This window comes from Haemorhous mexicanus, chromosome 7 (genome assembly GCF_027477595.1).
Source record: "Haemorhous mexicanus isolate bHaeMex1 chromosome 7, bHaeMex1.pri, whole genome shotgun sequence".
NCBI lineage: Eukaryota > Metazoa > Chordata > Aves > Passeriformes > Fringillidae > Haemorhous > Haemorhous mexicanus.
Window position 1 is genome coordinate 41488908 of NC_082347.1, and position 25000 is coordinate 41513907.

The window sequence follows — 25000 nt, forward strand, 5'->3', positions numbered from 1 at the left end:
GTGGGATGAATGGGAAAGGCTTTGAGCTGAAGGAGGGGTTTTGATGAGATGTGAGGAAGAAATTCCTGGCTGGGAGGGTGGGCAGGCCCTGGCACAGGGTGCCCAGAGCAGCTGGGGCTGCCCCTGGATCCCTGGCAGTGCCCAAGGCCAGGCTGGACACTGGGGCTGGGAGCACCTGGGACAGGGGAAGGTGTCCCTGCCATGGCTGGGGTGGGATGAGATGAGCTTTAACATCCCTTCCTACCCAAACCATTCCAGGATTCTGATGTGGCAGTGCCAGGGCTGTAAATCCCTGGATCCCACTGTGTCCTGTGCAAGGAAGTTCAGATGTGATTTTAAGGTCCCAGTAACTCAGCACCCCAGGGCAGCACCTCTGCACAGGGAAGTTCCAAAACTCCTGCATCCAGCAGTGAGGCATCCCCCTGGGTCCTGGGATTGGTGGGAAGATGGGAGAAGCAAGAGCCCTGCTGTGGCCAGGCTGGTCCATGAAGGGCAGAGCATGTTTAAATTACAGTTCCTATGCTCAGCCTTTAACAAGCTCCTTCTGAGGTGGCAGTTTATAGACTCTTATTTCAGTTAATTATAACAGCACTTTTTGAAACAGTATTTTTATTGGTTTTATTGATGTGCCCTGCTGGCTTTCCAATGCAGTGTTGGGTCCTGCTTGGTTACCTGAGAGAAAAGCTTTTCCTCCTGGATGCAGAGGATGCAGGGATGGCTGTGGCAGGGGAGAGCTCTCTTGGTGCCTGCAGAAGGGCCCCTCCTTCCAGAGGTGACCGAGGCACTGTGGAGTCTTGGGAAGAGCAAACTCCACATCAGTTTGATCCAAATGAAGGAAAATGCTCTTTGTTCTCCTCCCTGTTGTATTTTTGTGGTTGAGGCCAAATTGGTAAGAGTACAGCCAGTTCTTGGCTGGATGATGCCATTTTGGGAGAGATCCTGCTGAGGTGTGTGGTAGCAACCTCAAAGCCCTGCAGAAAGGCTTTGGAGGTCTCTATTAGCTGTGATGTTTTAATTGGGATATATTAGTTTTTCTGAGGTGCTCCAAGGTGTCCCCAGAGTCTTCTGTTCTCCAGGTGAACAGTCCCAGCTCTCCCAGCCTGGCCCCAGAGCAGAGGGGCTCCAGCCCTGGAGCATCTTTGTAGCCTCTGGACTCACTTCAGCAGGAGATGCTCAGGGGTCACAGACTTTACACCACACTGGGAACTCGCTTTGAAAAACGTCCTGGCAAGTCGAATTCTTAAGAGGTTCCTGATTTATCTGTATCTTAATTCATTTTAATAGGCTGGAGGATCTGCAGGTGCTGTTGATTATAATTCTTGGTGCTCACTGTCATCTGGAATTCATGCACTGACGCACGTCAAGGTGGACATCCAAAGTCAGGGCCCAGTTCCAATAATTCAGCCTTAGGTTTTTGTCCTTCATTGTCCCCGTGCACCAGATCAGAGACCTGGGTCTTGCACTGTAGGGGTTGTAATGTGTATTTTAACTCCCTTAGGCTTGGTGGATTTTTTTTTTAAATCCATGCATAATTTGGATTATATCTATCTGAGATATGTAGCAAAAAATGTAAATTTGACTTCAGATACCAGTTAGCAATTGGGTTATCACTGCGAGGCAGAGTGCTGAGGAGGGCTGGTGGGTTTGTGGCCATTGCAGAGTGCTGGGGATGGTGGTGGTGAATGCCAAAACCAGCATAGCAGAGGGCTGGGGGTGGTGGTGAATCCCCAAAAGCAGCATAGTAGAAGGCTGGTAGTGGTGATCAATCCCCAAAAGCAGCATTGCAGAGGGCTGGGGATGGTGGTGGTGAATCCCCAAAAGCAGCATTGCAGAGGGCTGGGGATGGTGGTGAATCCCCAAAAACAGGGTTGAAGAAGGCTGGGGGTGGTGATCAGTCCCCAAACCAGGGTTGCAGAGGGTTGGGGGTGGTGATCAATCCCCAAAACCAGAATTGCAGAGGGCTGGGGGTGGTGATCAATCCCCAAAATCAGCAGGGACAGCGGCGCAGCGCAGGGAATGCGGTGTGCGGTTTGAGGGTCCCCTGCAGCCAGCCCTAACACAGTTAATTGCCTGTGATAAAACCGACCTCCCAGGTCTGATGGGAGACTTCTTTTATATAAGAAAAAATGTTTTGTAACAATTTCTTGTAAGTGCTAAAATTAACTGACTTTCTTTTAACCTAATTAAAGCTGGAGCTGATGATATCACCTATGCTTAATGTTGCCGAACATCTCGGGCAGAGTGTGCTGTGCTTGGAACTTGGCTCCAGTTCTGCTTCCTGATTCAAAACATTTAATGTGAAGCATCTGCTTGGTTGTTGCTGGTTCAGGGTGTGCTCGATCTCCCCCCTTCTCAATCTAGAACAGGGTGGTCCTTCCCAGCACAGAAGATGCACAGAAAATGAGCTTTTTTTTATCTTTTCGGCAAATTCTCCGTTCTGCTGCCAAACCTGCTGGTTTGGAACGGAAATATTTGTGAAGAGGTCACTCTGATATTAGGGAGATTTGTGCTCTCTCAGTAGGGCCCAGCTGTTGGTGTTTGAAGGGTTTCATTGATGGAGGGGAGCGGGTCTCTCTGGGGAAGGTCTCTGAGCTGACGGAACTCCCGGTGCTGATGAGCTCCAGAGCTGACTGTGCTTGTCTTGGCCTGGATGATTCCTGCTAACACAGATGGGCTACAAACGTGCAGGATGAAATCTGGAGAGTCCAGGAATTAGTCTGGAAAAGCTGTGGGTGGGAAACAGGAAGAAAGCAGCACTGGAATGGGTGACCAGTGTGGAGGTGGGGCAGGAAATCTTCAGCAGAGCAGTAAGGTCAGACTGAGAGTCCAGAGATGGTCCAGACCAGGAGAGGCCAGCAGGGTGGTGGTGGCCAGCATGGGAAAAGGGCAGAACTTTGAAGGTGGCCTAAGGAGAGGACTGGGGACAGGAGTGAGGGGAAAGGAGAATGGCTTCAAACTGCCAAAGATGGAATACTGGGGAGAAATTCTTCTTGTGAGGCTGGTGAGGCCATGGCACAGAGCAGCTGTGGCTGCCCCTGGATCTCTGGAAGGGTCCAAGGCCAGGTTGGACAGGGCCAGGAGCAGGCTGGCACAGTGGAAGGGGTCCCTGCCCATGGCAAGGGTGGAACAAGATTATGTTTAATGTCCTTTCCAGCCCCAAGCAGTCTGGGATTGAGGGAAGGAGGGTGGGGTGGAGCAGACAACAAAGGGCACTGGGAGGCACAGGAGGAGATTGAGGTGGTTGAAGAACCAGAACTTGGTGGTTGTCCTTCCACCTGGCTGTTGCTTTAACAGAGATCTTTGTCCCTAATGGGGTTGGCTGCTGTGAAAACACAAGAAATGCTCAGGGAAAGGGAGCCAAGCCCACACACAGAGCATTGTTTTCCTTGGATGTGTTTCAGGTGTTCTCGGGAAGTCACCGCCGTGGTCTCGCAGTGCCACATCCCAGGGCAGGATCTTGTTTGAAATCTGTGTCTCCCTGTATAGGATTCCAATCAAAACTTTAATGGTCCAGGGCAGTGAGTAGCATTTAATGACCTTCAGTGCTATCACTTGAGTCTTTTGGGCATTGACATTGATTTTCCTTATCTTGGCATGTGGAGACAGGAGTCTCACTCCATCCTTTGAACTGCTTGCTGGTGCACACCAGGAGCAGGGAATAAGCAGGGAGCAGCTTTGCAGGGATCATGGGCTTGGGCAAGCCCAGTTTGCCCCCCAAATTTAATGTCAATAATTGCAAAACTTGGGGGAAAAAGTGGCATTATTTGGATATATTTGTATTTACTCAAGAGGTGTGTTTATTTATTACTGAGTATATCAATAATTTAATCTGTTCACTATTATGTGATTAATTATGATTTATTTGTTATATTATTTATTTGGAATTTATATTCTGTATATGATACTCTCTGTGCAGGTGCTTCTTTCTTGGGGTTAAAGAGGGTATGGAGAATTTCTCACCAGTTAGATCTGTAACAACTCTCATCCTCCAGAAGAGATAAAAACAAAATAAGAAAAACATTGCACAGGTTGTATGACAAGGACGAAGTCTGACTCAGCTCCAATTTCTCGTGTTCTTCCCTAAATGCATCAATTTTTTCTTAACAGGTCTTAACAGGAGCAGTGTCGGGGCTGTTCGACAGGACTTGGGGGTTATTGCTGTTTATTGCAGCTCTCATCCCTTTTTTAATCTCTCCCTCCCATCATAGAGCCACTTCATTTATAAGCAGCTAAATTAAACTATGTCAGGATGTGCTTGGCCATGAATTTTAAACCTAAAAAAGCGCTTTGTTCACTGGTTCAGTTGTGGGGAAGAAAATGCAGCAGAGCCACCCGGCTATTTGAACTCTTTATTTGCCACATTTACAATATTAATAACACTGTTTCCAGAAGTTGTCACATCAAGTAAAAGATCTTCATTCCAGGCTGTCTTTTGGGGCCAAATCGAGACTGGATGCATGCATTTAATAAATTGTAGTCTCAAGTAGTCATTTTGGTAAATAATTAGCTGGGGTGGAAGAATAAGTTAGCATATTGTATGCATCTAATGCTGCAAATGTACACCCAGCAAACTTTGCTATTAATCAACAGTCAAGCACTGTAAGTTGGGTCTCATACATAATGAATTGTCCTGAAACCTCCTGGGCTTCATTGATAGAAAAATAAGAGAAAACACCAGTGTAGTAAGCTTTGGAATAAAATTTAACGAGATTGCTCTGCATCCCGTAATCGGTTTGGAGTCATTAGAGACCAGATAATTCAGCTGCAGTTTTGGGGTGGCTTTAGCCTTCATCTATCAAAGAAAGGCTGCTTAAATGACATCTAGGTGTGGATAAAATACATTTTTAGTTAATTTCACAATGAAGGCTCCAGTAAAAATGTCAACTCACTCTGTGTTGTTGTGGAACACAAAATGCTGCCTGACTAAGTCCCATTTTAATGTTAATTTTTGTGTGCTAATCATCACTGATCCTTCCATTTGAAAGGTAACACAGCAGCTATTTCTCTAGAAGAAAATTAGTTTGGTAAGATAAGCACAGATCTGTGTAATTGTAAGAAAAGGACAGCCTTCAGTTTTCAGATAGTGCAACTTTTTTCTGTTATAAATTCAAGTGTGTGAGAGTTATGTGACAACCTGTCTTCAGTCATTTGCTGATCAAACAAAAAAAAGGCATTTAAAAACCAATAATTTTTAAATTATTCTGGCCCCTTATATGTATTTCATGGCAAGAGTTACCATTCAGGTCCTAGAGGATCAACAGTGACTTCTCCTGCAAAAGTAAAAATTTACTCTGGTTTAGAAGCTCTGTTATTTACTATTGTACATATCTATATAGATAGATATGTAAAACTTATATAAATATTTAGAATTATCTATACTAATGACACTCATGGAGCTCTGTACCAACAGTCACCAGGCTCTTCACACCTTTGGGGAAGAGAATCACAAAAAAAACCACACTAAAAAAAAAATGGTAAAATTGCAAAAGGACAAAATTTTAAATTATGAAACATTACCTAAAAATTAAGAATTTAGAATTTATTATGTAATCTGAGTATGCCCACATGTATCAATGGCACTTCGTGGACTCCAGGCTAGGAGAAGTTGCAATCTTTTTTCAGTTGAGGAGCTTTTTTCTGTATTAAACAAAGAAAAAAACATTGAAAATTTAAAAATGGAAGTAAAGGGGTCTCTTCAGTGGCTCAGTTTCTAAACCTCTCCTTAAGCAAACCCCTGGAAGGTGAGGTGGTTTTCCAGGGATAAAACACTCAGGTGTGTGTGGCTACAGGCAGTGGAATTGGCTTTTTGGGTGTTACATTCAACCAATCAATTGCATTTAAAATACACAAATATTTTACAAATAGACATCTATTTTATAAATGTGTTATGGGAGCTGCTAGGACATTCTCCTGGTGTTTATTTGTGCTAAGGAAGCTGCCAGCTCCTGGCTTTCCCCCAGGGAATGTGCCAGCAGAGTCATGTTACATCCCCTTCCTTCCAGCACAGCTCAAGGTCCACCTTGTTTCCCTTGAGTTTCTGAAGGAGCGAGGCAAAAAGCAGCTCAGGAATAACTGATGAGCATCCTGCCCCTTCAGGACATGGCTTCTCCCAGCATTTCTCTGGTTTCCATCATGGCTGAGCTATTTGGGATGATCCCAAAGCCAATCCGCTGCTTACATGTTGATTTTGGAAGCGCCTTAGAAACTTCCAGTTCTTGGCAGCGGCTTGGGAAGGAGCCTGTTAAACTCAAACAGGTGCTGCTGCTTTCCTCCCCCTCTGCTGGAACCAGCTTTTCCTTCCTTCCATGCCATGGAAGGGGAGGAGGCTCGGGAGGGCTGGGATGGAGCATTGGGAAGGCTCCTCTCAGCGTGTGGAGGCAGCAGCCTGCTGCCTCCCGGGCTTGGGCAGGCTCTGGGAAGGGCTGGAATGGAAAGGAATGGGGAGGATTGCAGGGGGAATGGGGAGCAACAGCTGTGGGGGGAGAAAACCCTGATCCTGGGCTGGATTCCCACGTTGGGATTGGTCTGGGGCTCTCCTGGACGTCACCACCACGGGCTGGAGATGTGCAGCAGCAGCAGTGGGTGCCTGCCCTGAAAATGGCTCTTTGTGAGACACATCCAACTGGGAAAAATACACATTTCTTTCTAGATGTCTTTAAGTAGCTTAAAATGAGCATTTATTTCTGATTGGGGAATTTGTAGTTGTCATGAAGCATCTCACTGTAAAGCCATGTTGGTCATGTGGAGCTGGATGTCCATTTACCCCAAATATCCCCAAAAAGTTAAGGCAGACATGTGACAGACATGTGACACTGCTGATATATTAGAGGGCACCACGTTACTGCAAACAAAAAACTTCTGGGTCAAAAAATAAAATTAAATTTTAAAAAATTAAAAAAAAAAAAAAATATGAAATGCACACTAAACCCCAACAGCAACAATTGGCTGTTGACCAGGTAAAAATACAAAACTCTCCACTTTGAATTTTTGGGGATGCCAGGCAGCACCCAGCTTAATTCAGGAATGAAAACAAGTGCAGTGACAGACTCTGATGAAAATGGAAGCGATTTAAACAATATTGATGTGGTTTAAAAAGATGGTTCTCATGATTCCACCCCACTTGAAAAAAAAAAAAAAAGGCATTGGTACTTTGTAAGGAAAAATTTAAAAATTCTCCAGGGTGAAAGCAGTCAGATTCTTACATATTTTGTTTGGGGTTTGGGTTTTTTTATTTTTCAATGAACACACATTATTTTCCTGTATAAAAGTAAAATTGCATCTTGTTGATCACAAGTTTAAGACTTAAACTCTCCATAGGCAAAGCAGTGGAAGGCCACTTTGGCCACCCCCTGTGTGCTGCTGGTGCCTCTGTGACCCTTTCCTTGGGGATCACCCAGGGCAGGACATCACGAAAGGCCCTTTCTTCTTCTTCATTCCCAAAGTTCAGGCCCAGGTAGTTCATATGACTCTCAGGTGTGTGTTTTTCTCTAAATTTCAACTTGTTCCTGTCCATCTTGACTCAGAGGAGCTCAAAGATCCGTGCCTGGAGTAGGGAGTTGAGAAACCTTCCAAGAAATCCGACCCTGAGCAGAGGGATTTCCTTCCAGGGGGGAATTTCCCATGATGTAACTCCTCTGCTCTTCTTACCAATGTTTTGAGACCACTTGGACTCTGCTCTTTGAAAGGTGCTTAAGGCTTTGAAGCCTGGGAAAATCCTTTAAAAGGCAGCTGGGGTTTTCAGGGGGATATTTAATGCTGAGGTAGCTTGTGGAAGTTCTGTGCAAGTTTGGAAAGGGAAGGAGGAGGAGGGAAGGGCAGGGAGGGGAGGAAGGCCAGCAGAAGACACCCATGCATGAGTTATGTGCCTTCTTTTTCTTTATTAAAGCTGTCAAATTCCCAGGAATAGCTGTTGCCATCTCTAGCCAAGCAAAATTAATGTGAAGGCTTTCCTTTTTTTTTTCCAACTCCCTGCCAGTTTGAAGCTCTGGCTGTGTGTGTTGGCACGTGGGGTGTGTGTCCTGCAGGAAAAGAAGTCAGTGCCTTCCTGGAGAGCAAATTCATTCCTGCCTTGCAGAGCCTTCCCTTCCCTGGCCAAGGTGGGGGTGGCCATGGAGGTGGCAGGTGTTGGGAAAGCCTCTGGTGTTGAATTGCTGGGAGAATGGCCCCACCAAAAACATCTGGAGATGTTCAGCAGTGGCAGTGCACTGCGACTGAAAGCAGCAATTAAAAAGAAAATTAAAAAGAAATTCTCTCCAAACTCTCCTGCCAGGGAGCACCTGGAGAAGTGAGGAATGTGTGTGTGATGGTTTGGCTTGGAATGGGACCCCAAATCCCCCCCAGTGCCACCCCAGCCATGGCAGGGACACCTTCCCCTGCCCCAGGTGCTCCCAGCCCCAGTGTCCAGCCTGGCCTTGGGCACTGCCAGGGATCCAGGGGCAGCCCCAGCTGCTCTGGGCACCCTGGGCCAGGGCCTGCCCACCCTGCCAGGGAACAATTCCCAATTCCCAATATCCCATCCATCCCTGCCCTCTGGCAGTGGGAGCCATTCCCTGGGTCCTGTCCCTCCATCCTTGTCCCCAGTCCCTCCCCAGCTCTCCTGGAGCCCCCTCAGGCCCTGGGAGGTGCTCCCAGAGTCTCCCTGGCTGCTCCCCACTTGTTTTGGGGGTGACTGATGCTGGTTGGGTGCCCTTGGACACAGAGCCCCCAGAGCTGCTGCTCCCAGAGCAGTGAGGAGTTGGAGTTTTTCTGTTTTATTGGTGGCATTATGGCCCAAATGATTTCCAGATTCCCAAGAATGGGAAGCAGGATGATGTGAAAAACATAAGGAGCTTTGAGCCCTCTGAGTGCTCTTCTGGATAAATGGGGCAGAAAAGTCTCCCCACTTCTGGGCCAGCTTTCAGAGGAGTTGTTGCTATTATATTCTCTCATTATTATTTTGTTGTAGCTCTGACAACTCACAGTAAAACAGAGCCACATTCTGCTGTGCTGTACCTGTGGAAATAATGGATTATCCCTGGGTTGGGAGCTTGGTTTGAAGTCCAGGCCGTGGGGATTTGTGCACAAAAGTTTGTGCGTGGATTCTCAGGCTTTTCCTTTAAGCAAAGATATTATTAATCAGAAAAACAGCAGAAGGTAGACACCAGGTTTAAAAAGCAACTTGATCCTACCTCACATACATAAAGGAAAGTCAAAAGCATCAATTTGATAAATAAATGGAAAGGGAAATAAAAATGCACTTAACTCCTGCCAAACTGGAGTTTTTGGGAATTTCGGGAATTATTTTGGGAAATTTGTGGGGGTTTTGGGGAATTTTTGTGGATTTTTTGGGGAATTTCCAGGATTATTTTTTGTAAATTTGGGAATTTCAGGGATTCTTTTGGAATTATTTTGGGAATTCTGGGATTTTTTTTTTTTAATTTTGGGAATTATTTTGGGCATTTGGGGGATTGTTTTTTATTCTAATTTCAGGGATTATTTTGGGCATCTTGGGGGTTATTTTGGGATTTATTTCAGGAATTTTGGGACTTGCAGGGAAAACCAGAAGACTCTGCTGTTGAGGTCTAGCACTGAGGAACTTCTGGCTCTAGCTTTATTTCCAGCTGGAGGAAAAAGCTGCAAGAATGTGGCCCCTCAGGGGTGGTGAGGGTCCTGGATTGAGAGGATTGCTGGCAGGGGTTGCTGCTCTGGCCATCACCCTGGTGTTGTGTCCATCATTTCCCAGGGATGCACTGTGTGTTTGCTGCTGTCCTCACACAGGTCTCTGCAGTTCTGAGACCCCTCCATCACACCCCAGCCTTGGGAAGCACCAGGAGGGCACCCCCACCCCCTTCCCAGCACTGCTCTGCACCCCTGGGAACATCCAGCTTGGAGAGCACAGCTGGATACAAACCCAGGGCTCCCTTTTTCACTGCTCTCATCCCCACCTTGCTCTTCCAGAGGGAAAGAAACAATAAGCAGCAGGGGAAGAAGCCCATTTTTATTTACAGGTGCTTTCTGTTGGCTCGCTTTGCTCCTCAGCCCCTGCAAGCACGAGCTGCCACTGGAAATCAAATGAATTCTCAATTGCTTCCTTCCAATTCAATCAGGGGAGGGAAGCAGAGACCTGCCACGGTGCTGGAGGAAGGGAGAGCTGCTTCCTTCCCTCCTTCCCCAGGGCTGGCCTGGGGACAAGGGACTGCATCCCCAGGGGACACGGAGGAGGAGCCTGACCTCCATCCCTCCTGGAAGCACAAGGATGTGTCACCCACGGTGCTCTGGATGTGTTCTTGCTGCCTGACATTGCCCACATGGCTGTTCCCTCCTACCTGGGCTTCCTTACAGGTGTCCACAGCCACCTCTGCCTCTGTGGGGGTGATGAGGGTGAGGTTTTGTCACTGCTGTGAGGAATGCCTTCACTTTTCTCTGAGAAGAAATAACGCCTGTCTCCAGAGTAAACGTTTGAGGTTTTTATTTTGCTGATACAGAGAGTGGATACTCGGTTTTATCACAGCATCACGGACTTGTTTTGCCTGGGATGGACCTTCAAGCCCGTCTTGTTCCACTCAAGGTTGTTCAGAGCCCTGTCCAGCCCCTTTCTGTCATTTTTACCTCTGTAACCTTGCCTGTCTGTGTGTCTCGGCAGGGCGGAGCCCTCGGCGGGCTGCGAGGTGTGCGAGGGCGCCGAGGAGCTGCCGGAGCCCCTGCGGCAGTGCACGGCCTGGCTCCGAGCCTACTTCTGGGAGCCAGCCAGCACAGGGACCCTGCCCGTGCCAGCCTTCCACCACCCCCTGCTCCAGAGAGGTCAGTGCCGCCCTCCCTGCCCTCTGCCACCGACCACGGGCCCCATCTCCCTCTCCTTGCTCTGTAAAGTGACATGCTTCAGCTGCCAACACTGCCAGGTTGGGCTGGGAACACACCTGAAGGGCTGGGAGCACACCTGAAGGGATGTGAGCACACCTGAAGGGATGTGAGCACACCTGAAGGGCTGGGAGCACACCTGGAGGGGCTGGGAGCACACCTGAAGGGCTGGGAGCACACCTGAAGGGATGTGAGCTGCTCCCTGAGCTGTGGCTCCCTGAGCTGTGGCTACCCGCTGCTCCAGAGGGGTCAGTGCCACCCTTCCTGCCCTCTGCCACCAGCCAGGGGCCCCCATCTCCCTCTCCTTGCCCTACAGTGACATGCTTCAGCAGCCAACAGTGACAGGTTGGGCTGCAAGCACACCTGAAGGGCTGGGAGCACACCTGAAGGGCTGGGAGCACACCTGAAGGGCTGTGAGCACACCTGAAGGGCTGGGAGCACACCTGGAGGGGCTGGGAGCACACCTGAAGGGCTGGGAGCACACCTGAAGGGCTGGGAGCTGCTCCCTGAGCTGTGGCTACCTGAGCTGTGGCTACCTCCTGCTCCAGAGGGGTCAGTGCCACCCTCCCTGCCCTCTGCCACCGGCCACGGGCCCCATCTCCCTCTCCTTGCCCTACAGTGACATGCTTCAGCAGCCAACACTGCCAGGTTGGGCTGGGAGCACACCTGAAGGGCTGGGAGCACACCTGAAGGGCTGGGAGCACACCTGAAGGGATGTGAGCACACCTGAAGGGCTGGGAGCTGCTCCCTGAGCTGTGGCTACCTGGGCTGTGGCTACCTCCTGCTCCAGAGAGGTCAGTGCCACCCTCCCTGCCCTCTGCCACCGGCCACGGGCCCCATCTCCTTCTCCTTGCCCTACAGTGACGTGCTTCAGCTGCCAGCAGCTAAAGATCAGCAGTGCTCACACCAAGGAGCCTCATTCACAAAGCTAAAAAGAATTCAGGAGCCCATTTAGGAAAACAAATGAAAAGAAAAAAAAAATTAATGTTTTATTTATATATTTTTTAATGTTTTGTTTGTAAAAGTTAATGTTTTGTAAGGCGCAGAAGAACTTTTAAAAAAGGAAAATTAATGATATTTGTTAACAGGGAGCTTCTTTGGGGAAACAATCACCACCCTTGAATTTTGGAGCAAAGGAAGGAAAGTTCTTCAGAGCCATCCAAGCTGAGAACCCAGCCAGGAGCTGTGCAGGGCTGGGACGTGGCTGTGGGCACCAGCTGAGGGTCCCTGCAGCTCCCTGGCCTTGGGAGGGTGGCACTGCCCACTGTCCTGGGTGTGCCCAGCTGGGCTGGGGGCAGTGCTCTCGTTGCAGCATCTGCACAGCCAGCTTGTTCTAAGTGAGCCCCCTCCTTTGCTCCTGGCCTGGCCCAGGTCTGTGTGTGTTTTACTGGGGGAAGGCTCCTACATCATGGAAACGTTAATGAAGAATTAATTGGCTGAAATCACAACGGTGTGAGAGCATTTCTGTTCTTCTGTCACTTTCTCCTACTAATGCATTCATGAAACTGAAAACAATTACATTGGAAGGAATGTGGAAATAGATGTGAAAAATAGGAAGGAACTGCTTTTAAAAGTTATTTAGGAGAAAGGTGATGTAAAAATCAAATTCTGATGGATTGCACTTCAGTTTATCTGCACATCAGAACTGCAGTTTTGCTAAATTAGGGATTTGGTATTTATTTGCTTTTACACATTTACATTTGAAAGTGCCTGCTCGTTTCTCCAGGCACTTAAAAACGCAGAACAAACATCAGTGAGAGCTGAGGATCCAAAGCCAGAAAGGCTTTTTCTCATCACTCTGATTTTCTTGCATTTCTGTTCAACAGCAGCTTTTCAAGGGGACCCTGAGCAGTCTGGGCCAGTGGGAGGTGTCCCTGCCCATGGCAGGGCTGGAACTGGATGGGCTTTCAGGCCCCCCCAGCCCAAACCAGCCTGGAATTTTGTGTTTCCATGATCACCAAACCTTTGGCCCTTTTCCCCTTTCCCTGTAAATGTGACCATGTGCAGTATTGCTCTTTGAGAGAGGATTTGAGTTCCATCCTCAAGTGCTTTTGTAATCAGGACTGACTGTTGCATAATTCCTTCCTAATCAGTGCTTACATCAAATTTTATTTTATTTTTCTGCACTAACTTTATCTGGGGACCAGAAGGGTTTTGGTTATGCCAAGAAAACACATTAAAAACATTCCTCATCTAACAAAAAAAAAAGTGTAAAGTGCTTTTGGGATGAACACTTCTCAGTTCATGGCCAGTTTCCTGCAGCTGCTTTTGTGCCAGTTTTGAAGACATGGTTCCTTGTGGAGAGAAAAATTGTGACAATCAACTCTGTCATAACAAAGGCAGAGAGATTTGCAGGTTCAGAAAGTAGAGATGATCTGCTTTATATTCATTAAGAAATTCTATAAAAATTCAGTATCTGCTGATTCAGTGGCTTCTCCTATATCTTAAATTTTTCTAAAGTGCCTTTAATTTTCTAAATGACTGTCAAACAGGGGAAATGTGTTTAAAAGCACTTAAAATACAAAATCAAGCATTCCTCTCATACCTTGGCATTGGCAAAGATGGAGTCTGAATCTTGAGGCAGGCAGGAGAGTCATGGAATCACAGAACCATTAGGGTTGGAAAAGACCTTTAAGGTCATCCAGCCCAACCTTTCCAGCACCAGCACCATGCTCAGCACTAATCCTTGTCCCCAGGTGCCACATCCACCTGGTTTCTGAGTATTTCCAGGGATGCTGACTCCACCACTGCCCTGGACTGACTGTGCCAAGGTTGGACAGCTTTTCCATGAAGAAATTTTCCCTAACCTCCAATCTAAACCTGCCTGGTCCAGCTTGAGGCCATTTCCCCAAATCCTGTCCCTTATTCCTTGGGAGCAGAGCCTGACCCCCACCTGCCTCCCTGGCAAGGATTTGTGGAGAGGGAAAAGCTGGGTTTCCCAACACCTCCAGGAGTTCTCCCCTTACTGGCTCTCCAGCTTATGTGCAGCCAATATATTTATTTTCAAGCACAATTCAAAATGTGGAACATAATGTCAACACCCTGTGCCGTGGCCAGCATTCAGTGAGGAATTGCTCTGAGCAGAGTCAGGTTTGCCCACTCCTCTGAGAGGGAAACCCCTGCACATTCCTAATGGGAAGTGATTAATTGCTCCTGATGGAGCCTGGCCATTAGCTCCCCTTCTGTAGGAAGGAGCCAATGGGCTGGTGGTGCCTGGGGCTGGGCTGGCTCATTCGTGGGTCTGGGACACGGGAAGGTGGGGCTGACTTGGCCACTCCTGAATTTCCTGCCCTCCCTTTGTGGAGCTGTGGCACGGGGGTGGCTGCAGTGGCAGGGTGGCACAGGGATGGCACAGGGGTGGCTGTGCTGTGTGTTTGCAGTGGGGTGGCACAGGGCTGGCTGTGCTGTGTGTTTGCAGTGGCAGAGTGGCACAGGGATGGCACAGGGTGGCACAGGGCTGGCTGTGCTGTGTGTTTGCAGTGGCACAGGGCTGGCTATGGGCTGGCTGTGCTGTGTGTTTGCAGTGGCACAGGGCTGGCTGTGCTGTGTGTTTGCAGTGGCTGGGTGGCACAGGGATGGCACAGGGGTGGCACAGGGTGGCTGTGCTGTGTGTTTGCAGTGGCACAGGGTGACATAGGGCTGGCTGTGCTGTGTGTTTGCAGTGGCTGGGTGGCACAGGGATGGCACAGGGTGGCACAGGGCTGGCTGTGCTGTGTGTTTGCACTGGCTGGGTGGCACAGGGGTGGCACAGGGGTGGCTGTGCTGTGTGTTTGCAGTGGCTGGGTGGCACAGGGATGGCACAGGGTGGCACAGGGCTGGCTGTGCTGTGTGTTTGCAGACCAGATGGCTCATTAGAGCACAGGACAGAGGAAATTGGAGACACAGCAGAGTTTTCCTTCGCGCTGTGACGAGCAGCAGCTCTGGGGTTCTGCTCCTTGCCTGTCCTCACTGGATGAGCCCTTTGCATTCCTGAGGGTGCAGTTGCTCCATCCACTCCTTGTCCTGAGGGTGCAGAGCTGGAGCAAAGCTGAGCTCTTCCCTCAGTCCAGCTCAGTCCTCCTGTTCCTGCCTGAGCTGTGAATTCGTGTCAGGCTCAGAGGTCTGGAGGTGGCATTAGGGCATTGATGGTTTTGAACTGAAGGAAGGTCAGTTTATGTTGGATTTTGGGCAGGAATTGTTCCCTGGCAGGGTGGGCAGGCCCTGGCACAGGGTGCCCAGAGCAGCTGGGGCTGCCCCTGGATCCCTGGCAGTGCCCAAGGCCAGGCTGGAGCAGCCTGGGACAGTGGAAGGTATCAGGAACATGATGGACTTTAAGGTCCCTTCCAGCCCAAACCATTCCATGATTCTGGCACATTCCAGCCCAAGGCAGAGCCCAGCTGTGCAGAAGGATCCAGGAGGAGCAGCTGAGGATGGAGAGCAGGGAGGAGAGCTGTGCAGCTGCAATCCCCAGTGCCTGCTGTGGGTTATTCATCCAAGAGGGGATATTGATGAGCCACCTCATGCATAATGGGAGCCTTCAAAGGAGCTGGGAGCAGCTCCATTCTCCCGCCCAGCTGACGTGGGCAGGCCTGTAATCAATAATTACCCTGTGATTTCCTGCTCCTCCAGACACTGGCACTGCCCAGGGCTGCTGGGAGCACGGGGAAATGCCAGCTCTGGGATGAGGAACCCCCTCACTTTGTGTCACCCCCGTGGAGCTGGAGTCACCCTGGGCTCGCCCTCCTCCCTGGGGCTGGGGGGCTGGGGGATCTCCCCTGGGAAGCTCTCATGGAGAAAACCCTTCCATAACACATCCTGAGTACTCTGCACCCTTCCAGGAGCTGCACTAGCACTTCTCTTTTACTCATTTTGCACTTTCTGAACTATAAAAAACTCCCAGCTTGCAGCAAATTAAGAAAGAATTTTTTTCTGTATTTTCTGACTGTGTCTCAGCAAAGGCCAGAGTATTTTTTTATTCTTGTAGTGGACAGAATATTTAAGTCACAAGATTGTGGGGCTGTTAGTTTGTCTGCTTCTGAGATGACAAATTCAACGTTATGCTTATATTTTAAAGGGATTTCAGGGGCTGTGCTGCTCACCCAAATCATGGTATCCTGAGAGTAAATTTTTCCCACATACAATTTATCCATAGACTTTTTCACTATATAAAAATTATTTCAATAAGTAAAGCATTTACATTATTAAAATGAATTACAGATCTCTTTTCCTTTCCTTTGAATTACAATAAAAATATTGCAAGAATCATTGACTTGGTTGAGATATTGTCAAGTAAAGCTGGAAGGTTTGAATCTTCTGGTGCCAGTTTGTGGATAAACTGTCTGCAACTTTTTTTCATAGATATTTCCATGTTTCAGGCATGCACAAGTTCAGGTTCAGTGTATTTAGTCAGTCCTGTGGTGACCTCTGTGATCAGGTGTCATTCAGTTGAGATTTATGATCAGATTTGGCTTCAAGGAGCAGTCCCTGGGACTTCCTTCCTTTGTCTTAGAGATATTGATATAGATATAGATGATATAGATAGATATAGATTAGATATAGATATACAGATTATATAGATTATATAGATTTTATAGATTATATAGATAGATATAGATATAGATGATATATAGATATAGATAGGTATAAATTAGATATAGATATAGATGATATAGATAGATATAGATTAGATATAGATATATAGACATAGATATAGATATATTAGATACAGATACAGATAAAGATATAGATATAGATATATAAATTAGATATAGATTATAGATATAAATATAGATGTAGATATAGATAGATAAATTAGATATAGATACATATATAGATAGATTAGATATAGATATAGATATAGATACAGATACAGATATATTAGATATAGATATAGATAGATATAAATTAGATATAGATAGATATAGATATAGATGTACAGATAGATATATTAGATAAAGATACAGATATAGATATATTAGATATAGATGTAGATAGATATAAATTAGATTTAGATATAGATATAGATGATATAAATTAGATATAGATATAGATATAAATTAGATATAGATAGATATAGATGTAGATATAGCTATAGATATAGATACCTATATAGATATCTATAGATATAGATATATAGATATAGATATAGATGATACAGATATATAAGATATAGATATATATTTATGGTTATATTTATATCTGTATCTATATCTAATATATCTAATAGATATATTAGATATAGATACAGATATAGATATGGATATAGATATAAATATATAAATTAGATATAGATTATAGATATAAATATAGATGTAGATATAGATAGATAAATTAGATATAGATACATATATAGATAGATTAGATATAGATATAGATATAGATACAGATACAGATCTATTAGATATAGATATAGATAGATATAAATTAGATATAGATATAGATATAGATGTACAGATAGATATATTAGATATAGATACAGATATAGATATAGATAGATATAAATTAGATATAGATATAGATATATTAGATATAGATAGATATAGATAGATATAGATGTGGATATAGCTATAGATATAGATATAGATATAGATGATACAGATATATAAGATATAGATATATATTTATGGTTATATTTATATCTGTATCTATATCTAATATATCTAATAGATATATTAGATATAGATACAGATATAGATATGGATATAGATATAAATATATAAATTAGATATAGGTTATAGATATAAATATAGATGTAGATATAGACAGATAAATTAGATATAGATACATATATAGATAGATTAGATATAGATATAGATACAGATACAGATGCATATAGATATAGATAGATATATATTAGATATAGATAGATATAGATGTAGATGTACAGATAGATAGATATAGATACAGATATAGATATATTAGATATAGATATAGATAGATATAAATTAGATTTAGATATAGATATAGATGATATAAATTAGATATAGATATAGATATAGATAGATTAGATATAGATAGATATAGATGTAGATATAGCTATAGATATAGATACCTATATAGATATCTATAGATATAGATATAGATATAGATATAGATATAGATATAGATATAGATGATACAGATATATAAGATATAGATATATATTTATGGTTATATTTATATCTGTATCTATATCTAATATATCTAATAGATATATTAGATATAGATACAGATATAGATATGGATATAGATATAAATATATAAATTAGATATAGATTATAGATATAAATATAGATGTAGATATAGATAGATAAATTAGATATAGATACAGATATAGATAGATATAGATATAGATATAGATATAGATATAGATATAGATATAGATATAGATACAGATATAGATACAGATATAGATACAGATACAGATATATTAGATATAGATATAGATAGATCTAAATTAGATATAGATAGATATAGATATAGATATACAGATAGATTTAGATATAGATATAGATAGATATAAATTAGATTTAGATATAGATATAGATAGATATAAATTAGATATAGATATAGATATAGATATAGATGATACAGATATATAAGATGCAGATATATATTTATGGTTAAAGCATAACCATTCTTGATAGGAAAAGCAGCAAATGCAGCCAACAGGGAAACCAGGAGTTCCATGGTTCCCTTATTTCCAGTAAAAAATGGAAAATTCAATTAATTTCTCTAGCAAAGTGGGAACCCACCAGGTTATATCAAGTGTAGACATGGATAGGTGGGAGGTTGGGCAGGAATTGTTCCCTGGGAGGGTGGGGAGGGGCTGGGATGGAATTCCCAGAGCAGCTGGGGCTGCCCTGGATCCCTGGCAGTGCCCAAGGCTAGGTTGGACACTGGGGCTGGAGCAGCCTGGGACAGGGGAAGGTGTCCCTGTGTGGGACTGGATGAGCTTTGAGGTCCCTTCCAACCCAACTCATGGGATTCTGTATTTATATTTTGCAGTCTTGAGCTGCTCTGTTCACTTGCTGAGGAGGCAGGACTTGTCCTCTCCTAGGCAAATACAAATTGTCATTTTAACCACTGATTTTTGCAGCAGTTTGTGCAATTCTCTAACTTTGGTACTAGAGGTTCAATTCATTAAGGCAAAAAAAGGTTGATAAATGTTTCTGATTTTCCCTTTCTCAACCCTGCAGCTTCATCAGACATGCAAATACATTTCTATTTAGGCTTTTAGAAAGTGTTAAATATGAAATAATCTGCTCGGAAACGTTCATACTTCACATATCTGGACATGGCAGATTCAAGTGCAGAGAGCTGACAAGCTTTCCTATTTCTGTCTGCCAACTCAAAATTCAAATTCCAGAGACTGGCATCTTCTTTTATTACCATTTCATGTGAGAGGAGTTTTGATAAGCAGAAAGTCACTGTTTTGTAAGACATTTAATGGATTTTTACAATCCAATACTTTCCTACAATTTTCTGCAAACAGAAATCAATCCTCTCCAACCTTCAAAAATGGAAACAGCAAAACCCCAAAATAGCCCAGTTACTTTTATATCTCTGATTCTTTTTCCAGCCCAGTTGGCCCGTTGCTTTCTATCAACTATGTGTATTTAAAAACAAAACTAAACCCCAAAAAAATCAATACAAATGCATTCTGGATGGAAATATCTGCAAAATTCCTGACCCAATTCCTGTTGAATTCAGACCAGAATTCCCATAATTTCCAGTGGCAGCCCATGTGGTTTTAAGTGTACCTTAAATACTTTTATTGAGGTTCATAGGGTAAATTGTCTGCCAGATGTGGCCCATTTGGGGCAGTTCAGGCCCCTTAGGTGCAAATTTCCTTTTTGGCAGCACTGATTGCAGATGTTGATGGGGTTTTGGTGGTGGAGCCTTTCAGGGTCACTGGTGTGACCTTGGGAGAGTCTAAGGATGGAGAGAGCTGTGTGTCTGTCCTGTCATGGGGAAAGCAGGGAAAGGGCCATTTATTTTAAAAAATAAATTTTAATTTATTTATTTTAAAAATGAATTTTTAAAAAATCAATTGTATTTCCAGTAGGACAGTCCTTTCTTGCCAGTATTCTTAACATTATTACAGGTAGGCCAGAACTAGAATGAAGGAGCATTTTATAAATAAGGGTTTTTTAGGTAGAAGTGGTTGAAGGTCCACAGCCAGTGCTCACCCAGGCAATGGCAATATTTTCACTTGTTCTCAGAGAATTTGAGGATATTCAACATTCAGGACTCTGAAACAGCTGCAGAGATGTGTGCATCTTGTTATTCCAAAGATTTGGAATATTATCAAATATTATAGAATTATTCCAAATGATTCCATTCTGTTTAGAAAGAAAGGGTTTGTGTTTTGGGGATGGGGCACTGGGAAGGAATTCCTGGCTGTGAGGGTGGGGAGGGGCTGGGATGGAATTCCCAGTTGGAGCACCCTGGGACATGGAAGGTGGCACTGGATGGGCTTTGAGGTCCCTTCCAGCCCAAACCATTCCAGGATTCTGTGATAAATATTTCCACAGAACTGCAGCTGGACCAAAATCAGGGCAGCTTCCCTCTAAAATCAGGAGCTCTAGAAGCCACCTGTGTGTGAGGCTTCTTTATAAAGTGAATTTGCTCAAAATCACATCCCTTTTCTCCCCATGAAAGAAAAGGAATCAGTTGACCCTGATCTTAGAAACATTTTGACCAACCCGGTAACTTTTGACATTGCTGCTTGTAGATGAGATTTAGATAAAAAGGTAAGAATTGAAGGTGGAAAAACCCCACCAGTGTAGGAAACTGACTTTTTTTATCCAGAGTCGTGTGTTCATCTTCACCCAGAGCCCCAGACCTCAGCACCTGCTCTCATTGCAGACCTGTGAGGAATAAGTTTAATTTAATTCATTTTTCCTTTGATTTGTTGGCTGGCTTGCCACACATGCAGCCCCACGTAACCTTTGCACCCCTCCTTAATAAAAACCCATGCAATCAAGATAAAAGGAAAGGATTTTATAAATACAGCCTCCCACACCCGTTTTATTAATGAACTTTCAGGCAAGTTTACTTAAAACCCCTTATCGATAGGAAATGCCATCAATACTCATATGCATTTAACCTGTTTGGTATTTCAGAGGTAATGTGCTTAATGGGACTGTTACTATGGTGAGCACCTTGTTTCTAAGTAATATTGTTAATTTTTTTTCAGGAAATGACAATATAGTGACATTTCTGACAGCCTTTTTATTAGGGGCAGACAAATAAATTCGTCTGAGGAAAAAAATTTCTTCATAAAGGTATTTTTCTGCTTCTTGACCTAAGGATGCCCTTTTCTGACCCGTTTGCAAGATGTTTTGCCACATCTCCTGACCAGTTTATTTGCTGACCATTTCATTCTGGGGGAAGCAAGGTCTCACTTCACTGGAAAAACACACTTCTCACTAGAAATTTGCATCCCGCGCTCCTCTCAGAATAAAATATGCAAGAACAACATAAATGGCACACTCCTTTTTTCCCTTTCTTTCTTTTTCCCCATGAATTGGGCCTTTGATGTTCAAGAGGAGCAAGTATTAAAGGACATCCCTAGAAGGCTGTAGAAATTGTCCCTATTTATGACAAATGTAAAACAGTACAAATCTAGCTGAATGTGATGGTGTCATTAGTTTGTGAATCGCATCCTCGAAAATAACTGTGGAGGAGCCAAATCGGTTTAAAAGAAGATAACAAAATGGTTTAAGCTACTTAGGTTGAATGCCAATTATATTTTAATATTCAACTGAGCATATTTTACTAAGAAAAAAGGCAGCGTCGACGCATGCATAACTCATTGGCAGCGTCGACCAGCTGTGCCACTCTTCTCTTCGAATCACTTTGTGCATTTTAGTAGCATGGTAATTTAGTAGAGAACTACCTGAGTGATGGCATTTTCAATGAGCAGGTAATCTACAGAGAATTTTTATATGGTTATGAGTTCTGTGCTTCAGCCTGGCAACACAAAAATACATCAAGACCAATTACGGTATCAACTTTCAGCGTGATACCCTTGCCACGCAAGTGCATGTATTTCTGCCCCAGGCATTTCAAATTGCATCTAATTTGAAATCTTTGGGGTTTTAATTAAATTTCAGAATATATGGAATTCTTCATTAGTACCTGCTCTGAATAGCAGATTATACTTCTCTCAGTCTCTCGTTAAAGAAGTAGGCTGTGGTAAATAGCATGTTCAAGAACTGATCATTTGTGGTGCCTGGATATTGGGAACAGAAATAGTGAAATGCAAAATAATATCAAAAAGATTATTAGTCCAGTGAGGGACTCTTGATTTGTATTTTAATGGAATTTTACATTTCTCTTAATGATTTGCAAATTGTCCTCTGATTATAAGATGCATTAAGCTTTTCATTTTAATGGAGAGACACAGCCATTAGCAGAAATTTTTTTCTGTCTTCTTTTTAGAGTGCTTCCCTGCAGCAGATAAATATTGAAACCATTAACACCTTTTGATGTACTTTATAGTGCTGCAGCTTGGACCAATACATGAATGAACATCACCCTTTTATATTTTAGCACTTTGCTGGAAGCTCCTGCTTGTCGTTCCGTGGGTGAACAATGACCGGCGCCCTGCGTTTCCCTGCGTTCGTTTCCCCATAATTAATGTTCCAAATGTTTCGGGGAACATCATTCATATTTAATGCCAAAAGAAGTAGTAAAGCCAACAAAAGTCGAGATCTGAAATGCAGATGGAGGGTGCTGTGACCTTAGCTCTGACCATCCTTCCAGGAGGAGGGTTTGTTAGGGATCCGCAGTGGGCGAGAACACAACCGGCTCCTTTGTTGCAGGCTCCAGAATACACCAGCACTCTTCATTTGTCAATCTGAAAGTCAAATTTCCTCCTTGCTTTCAGCTTAACGTGAACCCTTAATGTTGTATAAACATGTTGTGCCTGTGCTGACTTCATTGGGTTTGGCAGGAGAGCACGGGATGAAGAGCAGCCTCTTTTTTGTGGCGGCTTGTGAAGCATGAGGAGGATTTTCCTGATGCTGCAGGTTCATGTAAAACAGCGGGGCTGTTACATCAGGCAAATGTGTGATTATGAACCCAACCAACTGAAGGAAATCCCTGAAATATTCTTTAGATGCTTTGGAAAATCAAATAATTCTTTAAGAGATGCAGGGCCGGGGTGTTTCCCCCACCCCACCTGCTCCTTACTCCCAAATAACCCAAATTTCTGCCTGTGCCTTCACAGACTCCTCCTCTCCTGGCAGGTTACCTGGGAGAACTTCCTCCAAGCAAGGCACTGCTTTTCGGCCTGCCTGTTAATTGAGCAGCCTCGAATCTGTGAGATCCCATCAGGGGTCACTGGCAGGACTGCTCCTGTGTTTGCTTCCAGGATGTCTGTTTAAATAATTTGGATCTCGGGAATTCCAGTTGCAGTTCATTTAAGCAGCGCTGTGTGATGGCACTGGGATCAGTCTGAGGCTGAGTGACTTCATGGGATCACACTTCACCTCTTCCCAGTTGTTCTGTTGCCTGCTTGAATACATACTCCTTAAAAGAAAAAAAGAAAAAGCAAAAACACACCTTAACTTTGAGACTGAAGCCAAAAGATTCTGGGAATTATTTGCTGCTGCTGCAGCATTCTTGGAAGGACGTTGTGAATTAGTGTTTGGAAAGTGCTGTGTTCATCTTAGCTCCATCCATTAGATATTTGTAACTCAATAATAAATTAATACAAATAAAAAAAAATCAGTACTTTAATACTGACTTCATTTGTATGCAGTGAGGAAATAGTTCCATTTTATTGCATTTAAGCACTTTAATGAGTATTATTTTTAACGTGCACATTTTCAAAGGAACTTACAGAAAGCTGAAGAATTTGCTGTTCCTTTTTTAGCCCAGCGAGGATCTTACACTTTGTTCACGTAGTGCAGCACATTTGCATTGCATGTTTCATACATTAATTTTCTAGGCCAGGTTATCTTTGGCAACAGGATCTTCACAAAGCAACTGAGGGTGCAGATTTCTTGATCCAGAGTCCTTTGGGAGGGGATATTTGGGGCCTTGACGAAAAATGAAACGGTAAAAAAACCTCATCAGTGTAACTCTAAGTGGAATTATAGAGAAAGAGCAATTCTTTGGGAAGCAAGGAAAATAGAGGAGAGATGCTGGGGCCTCCCAGCCTCCTCTGCCTTGCTGGAGGAGAACATCAGGATACCTGTGCTGAGTAACCCAGTGGTGACCCAGTGTGGGCAAAGGTTTGCAGAGAATTAACATTTCCTTTCTCCCAAATAACCTGGCTTGGTGTTGCCCTGTTCCCTGAGTGGATATAAAATAGTTTTGTGGAGGTACTTGGGGGATGCAAGGGATTCCTTCTGGATGAATGTCTTGGATTGGAAGAGAATTTAAAGATCCTCCAGTTCCAAGTCTGTGTAACATTCCAAATATGTAGCACATGTAATTGCAGTGTGGGAGAAGAAATATCACTGTTCTTGTAAGATAATAAAACAAATTCCAGTTTGCAACATCAGTTTTACACAAGCTGATGTCAAAATTCGTGGATTTATTCCCCTTTCATAGAATCCCAGAATGGTTTGGGTGGGAAGGGACCCCAAATCCCCCCCAGTGCCACCCCAGCCATGGCAGGGACACCTTCCCCTGCCCCAGGTGCTCCCAGCCCCAGTGTCCAGCCTGGCCTTGGGCACTGCCAGGGATCCAGGGGCAGCCCCAGCTGCTCTGGGCACCCTGTGCCAGGGCCTGCCCACCCTGCCAGGGAACAATTCCTCATTCCCAAGATCCCATCCATCCCTGCCCTCTGGCACTGGGAGCCATTCCCTGTGTCCTGGCACTTCCCCCCTTGTCCAAAGTCCCTCTCCAGCCTCTTTTCCTTTTTCCTTTTTCATTTTTTTTCCTTTTTCCTTTTGTCTTTTTTTCCTTTTTCCTTTTTTTTCTCCTGGGAATGTGCTGGAGCCCTGCAACGATGACCAATAATCTTGTATGACCTATCTATGCATTTTAGAGCTCATGTCTCACACTTCCTTCATGGTGTTTCTGGATCTTGTGTCCTGAGGCAGGATTTGAGATTCTTGTTAAGGTTTGTCACTTTATTTCTCCAAATTTGCCCGATTTGTGCTCAATTTTGCTGCCCAGTTCTGCACTCCCAGGTGTGGTTGATGATCCTGACCAAAACCTCAAACCCAAGGTCCTTATGAGTTGA

General features: G+C 44.3%; 1 protein-coding gene across 1 annotated transcript in view; it reads left to right on the plus strand.

The window, feature by feature from the left end:
* MGMT (O-6-methylguanine-DNA methyltransferase) overlaps window positions 1-25000 on the plus strand; it is a 143351-nt gene that overhangs the window by 98423 nt on the left and 19928 nt on the right. The window contains exon 4 of the mRNA XM_059852232.1: window positions 10622-10779. Coding sequence (XP_059708215.1) covers window positions 10622-10779 — 158 coding nt within the window. The remainder of the gene's footprint in view (window positions 1-10621; window positions 10780-25000) is intronic.